General features: G+C 37.7%; 1 protein-coding gene across 1 annotated transcript; it reads right to left on the reverse strand.

The window, feature by feature from the left end:
* Window positions 1–3,381: 3,381 nt before the first annotated feature.
* Window positions 3,382–8,111, reverse strand: sco1 (synthesis of cytochrome C oxidase 1). The gene is made up of 7 exons (XM_026216730.1): window positions 7,896–8,111; window positions 5,363–5,476; window positions 4,911–5,001; window positions 4,601–4,798; window positions 4,414–4,506; window positions 4,202–4,317; window positions 3,382–3,829 (listed from the first exon to the last, which is right to left on the reverse strand). The coding sequence occupies exons 1-7, from the start codon at window positions 8,064–8,066 to the stop codon at window positions 3,695–3,697; spliced, it is 918 nt and encodes a 305-aa protein (XP_026072515.1). The 5' UTR covers window positions 8,067–8,111; the 3' UTR covers window positions 3,382–3,694.
* Window positions 8,112–8,597: the final 486 nt, after the last annotated feature.

An 8,597-nucleotide genomic window follows, 5' to 3' on the forward strand; every position in this document is an offset into this window, starting at 1 on the left:
GAGATTGTGTGTCAGAACACTTTAAATCATCAGATCTGATGAACACTTACAGGTCAGGAGAGTGAAGAAAGCACAGAATATTGAGATCATCTTGATTTGGTGGATGTGACGTGTGAAGATGAGCAGTGCTGAAGAATAATGCTGAGATCAGACCAGAGAGAGAGACTTTAAGAGAGTAAAGAGAAAGACCCGCCCCCTCACACAACACACACTCAACACATCTGACACACACACACACTCACTTCAGAATCAATTCATCTTGCTAAAGTGGATCTTTCTATGTGCAATGATAATATAAATTAATTAATAACGTTGAATATGAAATATTTTACTAAATATCACTGTAATCATCTTTTAACTGTTCTTGTCTTGTCATATTTTGTGAAGCATTGTTGTTAATGAGTATAAATCATTAAATGTTTTTGATATCTTTCTCCTCTGTGAAGCAAAGGGAAACCTCAAAATTTACATACAGCTTTTTCCAAATCATTTACATAAAACAATTTTGGGTCAACAGGTGTCTCCTGTGTAAGAAAGAATTGGTGCTCTGAGTGTCTTCTCTTTCATAATGAATTTGATTTACATCATTTACAAAAATAAATCATGAATGTATGTGCTGAATGATGTAAAGTTGATGTGATTTGTAATGAGATATGGTACGACACACAATTCATTAAAAAGTATTACAGAAAAAAAACATACTTTCTTATTTTATTAAGTAATTTTATAAAGCAGATTTCTTCTTTAGTCCAAAATACTCAAGAAACTCAGGTCCCACAAGGTATGATACTTATGATGGTGTGATCTACATGTGATTACAGGAAAATACACATTCGCTGTGAGATATTTTAATATCTCAGTCACGTTCAAAGCCACTGTGCACTGCATTACTCTACAAACTGTAAGGTCCAGGCACTCTGCCCAAGGAAGGTATCCGGTGCTGGATGAAGGTTTCCTGCGTGTTCTGTCTTTCAGCGCGTAGAGTTATTCATTTTAGGTTAAACTCAAATCTGACTCCATTTTATTATTTAATCTGACTCCATTTTAGTATGATCTCGAAGTTAGGTTGAAATGTAAATTGGTTGTATGCCTTTTTAATTAGTATTCTTCTGACATTTGATTATTCTAGTTAACTCTATTTTTATATTAACTCATTCATTTGGGTGCTCATGTTGCTAACAAGGATACAACGTAATCTACTAGTCAATAATTACAGAGTAAGACAGAATAGAATCAAAATGTAACAATTTATTAACAGTCAGGTAGATATGTATTTTGCCAATTACATATCCAATTGAAACACATCAAATCATATCAATACAAAACATCAAATTCTCAAAGATGAATCTAAAAGTAAAATATGCATACCTGACCTTAGAGAATACATAGTATGAAGTGAAGAGACACACAACACACTACGGGCTTTCTGGCTACAGAAATCGCCCTGATCCTTTTGCTGCAATCCTTTAAATACCTCAGACCAAGACAAACATCCCCCGAGATGAAGACAGAAACTAACAATTGGAATTTGCATTACCTCAGGTCCCAAGCCTGGGTGGTTTTACAACTCAATGGGAATAGCGGGTAATTTACATGGAGGGCCCTAGGAAAGGACACTCACATCACAGCAATCAAGATATCTCTTGACTCTTCAGATCTGTATTATCTTCTAATCTACTTTTGTGAGAGTGAAACCATTGTACCAGTTGCACTGAGACATTTCCAATGATACTAGACATGAGTGTTAGTTCACTTGCATTGACATTTTCATGTAATCATTTTGAGCAGACTGAGTAGAAGGAAGAATGGGTGAAGGGATTTATAATGAAACAAATGGCCAGAAGGGGAGGTCTCCTGCTCCTCCACTCTGTGGGGTGTCTCGAAGATGCCCGTGTATGTTTGTATTGTCTGTTTCTCAGGAGATCAAAGTATCTCAGGTTCTTTTGTCCTTACAAAACATACACCAGTTATCTCTTTACATCAGCATTACTGCCCCACTGCATCTGTGATGATTGGCAACCATACTGTATTGTACTGCGCCAAAGAAATTGCTTCAAACTGTCAATTTTGACTTAATGGGTAAGCTTAGCATGGATGGTGGAAAGAAATGGACGGGATAATAACAAAGCAGATATTTTGAAATGAATGTGAGAAACTGAAGAGCTGGAAAAGTCAAGAAATGAAACTGGGACTGTTAAACCGTCTATGTCAGTGATCCTCAAATCTGGCTCGCGAGATCCCCTTTCCTGCAAAGTTTAGCTCTAACCCTAATCAAACACGCATGAGTTTCCTAATCAGTGTCTTCAGTATCATTATAAAATCACAGGCAGGTGTGTTTAATTAGAGTCGGAGCTAAACTTTGCAGGAAACTGGATCTCGCGAGCCAGATTTGAGGATCACTGGTCTATGTGGTCTGTTCACATTGAGAGCCCATGAGGGTGAACTTCCTTGGCTCTATGTTAAAGCAGCTAGCACTCAGATAACACCAACTGCTTGAACCAATTTATGCATAAGTCAGTATAAATGTAACAATAAAATCTCCATATTCATCGGGAAGAAGGAGGCGGGAACCAGCGGACAATCAAACAAAGACTTTAATTCAGAATAAACACAAAACAGCGCACCAGCCCCTCACGGATGGTGCGCGCAAATAAAAATCACAACTAAGACCCAGGCCTGGTCCTCTCTCGTCCTTCACTATCGTCGCTCCAGTTTTATATCCTTCCATCTCCTCTGTGGGACTCGAGACCGGCGGTGGGGCGCAGGTGTTGCGGATTTCCCAATCACTCTACCAGCCTCGCTCATTCCCACATCTCTCGGCCCTGCCCCACTCTTCACAATGTGTTATTGCAATTAATAATGGCACAATAATTTTGGCACAGAGCATTAATGAGTTGTTTAAGACTTGAAGTTAAAGAATTGAGACTTGTACATGTACAGCATTGTTAACTAATCTGATCAATGCTTCTGCAATGCACCCCCTTGGACTTAAGGATCTATCTGCATTCTGAGCAGTTTTGAGATATTGAACTTCAAAGTTTTTGAATTACATATAGCAAAAATGAAATGGGGAACAAGTTTGAGGTCCAAAACATATTCTAAATGTACAATATCAAAACCCTTTTAAATGGGGATTTTTGGAACAAGTCGAATGCAGTTGTTTGTCCTTAATTGTTTGTGATGGAAGACTTGTTGACTTCAGTCACACTTCAGTCTAGTGTTGACTAGTGTAAAACAATGGTGAAACATGCTTTTGTGTGGTAAAAAGATGCAGTGAAAGTGAATGACCTGTCTATCATCTGTCAGATGCAAACATTTTGCCTACAAATGGTTCATTTGAAGCCTTCACCCAGGTAATAAATGTAAATTATAAAATGTATATACCTTTTTGAATTTATTTAATGATATAATTTGTGATGCAACATGTAATACACTATTCATCAACACAGTGCATTACAAAATATCAATCAAAACATACTTTATTGAAGTTGAATCCTTTGAATTTCATTATTGTATTTGAAAATGAATAACAAAGATCAATAAAAGTTACTGTGTTGGGCTGCAGAAAATGGGGAATGCTTAGAAAAAATTAATAAGAGTTGCACCTCATAAATAAACCCCATTTCACCGAGCAATGACGATGCTGTGAGACAGAAATAAGCACTCGGTCGTTGTTGAAGCAGTGCCCTTTGACTTATTTCCCATGTTTGTACTTCCTCATGTGGGATGCAATGGATGATGAGATCTCAGCAGATTTCTTGTTCTGTCCAAAATACTCAAGAAACTGGCCATCAGGTCCCACCAGGTACATTATGATGGTGTGATCAACCTGCAATTACAGGACAGTTCTATACATGCATGTGGAGTACAGGCTTGTGAGATTATTAGAAATTAATTAAACGTATAGTTCACACAAAAAATTAAAATTCGGTCATCATTTACTCACCCAAAAGATTGGGAACTTTGAAGAATGTTGGTAACCAAACAGCTGAAAGTACTCATTGGCTTCCATGGTGTTTTTTTTCCCATACTGTGGACTTCAATGGCTACCATCAGCTGTTTGGTTACAAACATCCTTTAAAATATCTTTTGGGTGAGTAAAAGATGACAGAATTTTCCTTTTTGGGCGAACTATCCCAAAAACAACAACCTTCTTCTGTCAGGTTGTTACATTACTTTACATTCTGTGGAATATGCTCACAATGTAGTCGTTGTCTTCATCTTTGGGGCCCTGGCTGTAGTACACTCTGTAGGCTCTGGACACTTGCTCAATCTGGGCAGTTGTGCCCGTCAGACCGATCAGCTTGGGGGAAAACTCTGCACATGAGATGTTGAAACTGTAAATGTAACTGTGACGAGGAATCATATCACAGCATTCGGTGAGTGTAGAGTGATAAAGATGACCGCGCTCACCTTTGACATAGTCTGCCAGTGCTTCTGGTGTGTCTCTATCAGGATCAATGGTGATGAGAATCGGTGTTATGTCTGGAAGTGTTTTAATTCTATCTGTGACGGAAAAGTAACAGGTTTTTAATCTGATGTTATAATAATTATATTAACATTAATAAATAATTTAAAAGAAAATGAAATGCCACATTACCAATCTCATCAACAGCCTCAATCATTTTCTCCAGTTCATCAGGACAGATGTCTGGACAGTGTGTGAACCCGAAATAGATCAGCAGCCACTGGCCGAGGAAATCCTCACTCTTTGTGGGTTTTTTGTTGTGGTCGACGAGTGAGAATGGACCTCCAAGAGACGCTTTCCCCATCGACTTTGTTCTTTCTTTCTCAATCACTACAACACCAAAAACACTTTCATGATAATAACTCCTTCTTTATGACGTGGAGCGTTTGCATATGATAAGTGTGCCCAAACAATCACTTATGCATGCTGTTCATGTCCTTACTTTCCTCTTTTTCTCTCTTGAAGTATTTCATCCCTAGAAGAAGACCTCCTCCCAACGCAAATGTGATCGCAAGAGATTTCCATGTAACTGGCTGTGGAACAGAGAAATGTGGAACAAATTTGTGAAACGCCTAATTTACTGAGCATCAAATCAGTATATCAGAATGATTTCTGAAGGATCATGTGACACTGAAGTCTGGAAGTCTGGAATGATGCTGAAAATTAAGGTTTGCATCACAGGAATAAATAACAATTTAAATTGTATTCAAATATATGAAATCACAATACTATTGGCAGTATTTGACATGCATAATAATGCATTTGTTTGATTACACTAATTTATTCTTTTTATGGACTCTTTTATCTAAACCCTGGGGAACCAATAACCTTTCAGTCATAAATCCTGATCTTCCAGCAGAGAGTTGCAGTGCTAGTGCTGTAAATGAAGCTTACACCGCTCTTCTTGTTGCTGGATTGGTCTCTTTTAGATGAGGGTGGTGGAGGCAGAGTGGACAGTGTCCGAATGTTCAGAAGGGACACACGTGGTGCTGTCCTACACGTCCTAAACTGAAGAAGAAGGTCACACAGAATCAATGGAGATGCTGGAGGAGCAGACACAGATACATACAAACATCATTTATAAAAGGGACACAATTTTGACCAATGGTTTTCAAATGAGGGCCCACTAGGGGGCCTCATCACACTTTTAAGGGGCCTACAGGATGATGTTAAATAATAAAATTAACATAGAAAACAAAAAGCTTTCCTTGGAATTATAGCAGAACATACCAATGGAAAAAAACAGGAGGTCCTGAAGTCAAAAAGGTTTAGGACCACTGATTTAGACAATTACAGGTGCATCTCAAATTAGAAATGTCATGGGAAAGTTCATTTATTTCAGTAATTCAACTCAAATTGTGAAACTCCTGTATTAAATTCAATGCACACAGACTGAAGTAATTTAAGTCTTTGGTTCTTTTAGTTGTGATGATTTTGGCTCACATTTAACAAAAACCCACCAATTCAAGATCTCAACCAATTAGAATACTTCATTAGACCAATAATAAAAAAACATTTTTAGTCAATTGTTGGCCTTCTGGGAAGTATGTTAATTTACTGCACATGTACTCAGTACTTGGTAGGGGCTCCTTTTGCTTTAATTACTGCCTCAGTTCAGTGTGGCATGGAGGTGATCAGATTGTGACACTGCTGAGTACATTAAATACTCCACAGAGGTCAGAGGTCGAACAGTCCATTGTCCAGTATAGCACCAATGATGATAGCTTACTGTACAACCGCAGCTGCACGGAGGTGTTGATGTCGTCTGAAGGCATCTCCACAACATAATAAAAAATAGCACTCTATTTGAAGGATAGAACGAGGAGAAAACAGTAAAATTTGCACGTTTTCTTTTTAAAATACTTTGTCTGTGACTTGCAGAGTCAAGACAGTTGAGTTTACACTGCAATAAATATGGGCCTGTCTGTTTCCACTTAAAATAGCTAAACGATGTTCATCAGCAAAACTGCATACATTTAATTTGATTTGAATCGTTTAAAACAATTGAAATACTATCTGGCCAGTGTAAAAGAATGAGATCAACTCTATTATAAAATATATCTGAGAACCTTATGGATAGTTTCATATATTTATTATTAAACATAAGGATCCTAGATAATTTAAGCGATAAAAAATGTATGTGTATGCCACAAATGGCAATATAGTCCCCATCTCTGTGATCTGTGTTAAACATGGTGTCACGTGCATGTAAATACGCATGTAAATGATATGCAGATGAGGTTATGCATAGTAAAACAAGGCGTTGTAAGCTCTATATATGGTGATTTCGGGGAGGAGACCAGGTGGAGGTGCATGTACGCACTGACTGAGATTTATTGCGCAGGTTCTGTTCAAAATCTAGCTTTTGAGCCTACGTATACTTTTAGGATTAAATCTATGGAGAGTTTTATAAATGAGACCCCAGGTTTCTTTGACAGTGGGCTTCAGCTCATCTGCATTGTTTGGTCTCTTGTTTCTCATTTTCCTCTTGACAATACTCCATAGATTCTCTCTGGGTCTCTGGTCTGGTGAGTTTGCTGGTCAGTCAAGCACACAAACACCATGGTCATTTTACCAACTTTTGGTGCTTTTGGCAGTGTGGGCAGGTGCCAAATCCTGCTGGAAAATTAAATCAGCATCTTCAAAAAGCTGGTCAGCAGAAGGAAGCATGAAGTGCTCCAAAATTTCTTGGTAAATGGGTGCAGTGAATTTTCAGTGGGTTATCAACAAACACAAATGGACCAACATCAGCAGATGACACTGACCCCAAATCATCACAGACTGTGGACACTTATCACTGGACTTCAAGCAACTTGGGCAATGAGCTTCTCCACCCTTCCTCCAGACTCTAGGACCTTGGTTTCCAAATGAAATACAAAACTTGCTATACTCTGAAAAGAGGACTTTGGACCACTGGCTTTACCCCAGCCTCAGTGCATTCCTTGTGAAGTTCATTCAAATTCTTGAATCGATTTTGCTTGACAATCCTCATAAGGCTGTGGTTCTCTCGGTTGGTTGTGCGTTTTTTTCTTCCACACTTTTTCCATCCACTCAACTTCCTGTTAACATGCTTGGATACAGCACTAATGTGTTTTTTTTTTTTTTTTTTTTTTTGTTAAACGTGAACCAAAATCATCACAATTAAAAGAACCAAAGACTTGTGCATTTGATTTATTTAATACGTTTCACAATTTTAGCTGAATTACTGAAATAAATTAACTTTTCCACGACATTCTAATTTATTGAGATGCACCTGTATGTGGCAGTGACCTTCCATTTAAAGATGTTATAACAATTAACAAATTTAAATGAATATTAAAAAAAATGCTTAAAATTAAACAGACAACACTTTAGTCACACTGCTTACGTTACACATAAAACCTTAGATATATATGTGTTATTATTTATGAAACAGCCAGTGACCTACCAGTGTGTTGGTGTGTGACAGCACTGCACGTGCGTGCGCTGATCTCGACACACTGCAGGGACTTCGGACATTATAACATTGACTGACACATATCGACCTGAACGTCTGGCATCTTAAACTTTTTAAACTTAATGCTCCTGCTAAACCCGCGGTGCTGAGAGCTAACATCATGCGTCCTCAACGCGGAAGTACGTGACTGTCGGTTTACACAACCCAACGCTGCACAGAAGTCGCATACAAACGACTGACCCCGAGTCAGCTGTTAAGACTCGAGAAGCGAACTCAACGGCGATCAGACTGACTCGAACTGATCTGAGGTCAGCTATGAAAGAAGGGAAACAGAAGGCGGATATCACGTGTGGGCACCTCACTTCTTCGCTTCCTATTTGCCTGCTTGGAGAATATTGGTGACATCTAGCGCTTTAAAACAAAAACAACAAATTGAAGGGGGAAAAACGAACTGGAGCTTAAAGATTGCATTTTAAGATATATATATATATATATATATATATATATATATATATATATATATATATATATATATATATATATATATATATTTTTTTTTTTTTTTTTTTTTTTTTTTTTTTTAAACATTTGCGCTTATGAACGTACAATTTGAATAAACAGTATGCTTAAAACACTTTCTCCGGTACCAAACAATAATAGTGTAATGATATTAACTATTTTATGTAATTATAG

The sequence above is a fragment of the Carassius auratus genome, chromosome 3, assembly GCF_003368295.1.
Source record: "Carassius auratus strain Wakin chromosome 3, ASM336829v1, whole genome shotgun sequence".
Classification (NCBI taxonomy): domain Eukaryota; kingdom Metazoa; phylum Chordata; class Actinopteri; order Cypriniformes; family Cyprinidae; genus Carassius; species Carassius auratus.

Bases quoted from the DNA above. Each gene is read 5' to 3' on its own strand.
- sco1 (XM_026216730.1), bottom strand. From the start codon at position 8,066: ATGATGTTAGCTCTCAGCACCGCGGGTTTAGCAGGAGCATTAAGTTTA. The intron at 4,799-4,910 runs GTAAGGACATGA...TTGGTGTTGTAG, and splicing joins CAAGAGAGAAAAAGAGGAAA to TGATTGAGAAAGAAAGAACA. The intron at 3,830-4,201 runs GTGAGCATATTC...CTGTAATTGCAG, and splicing joins ATGAAGACAACGACTACATT to GTTGATCACACCATCATAAT.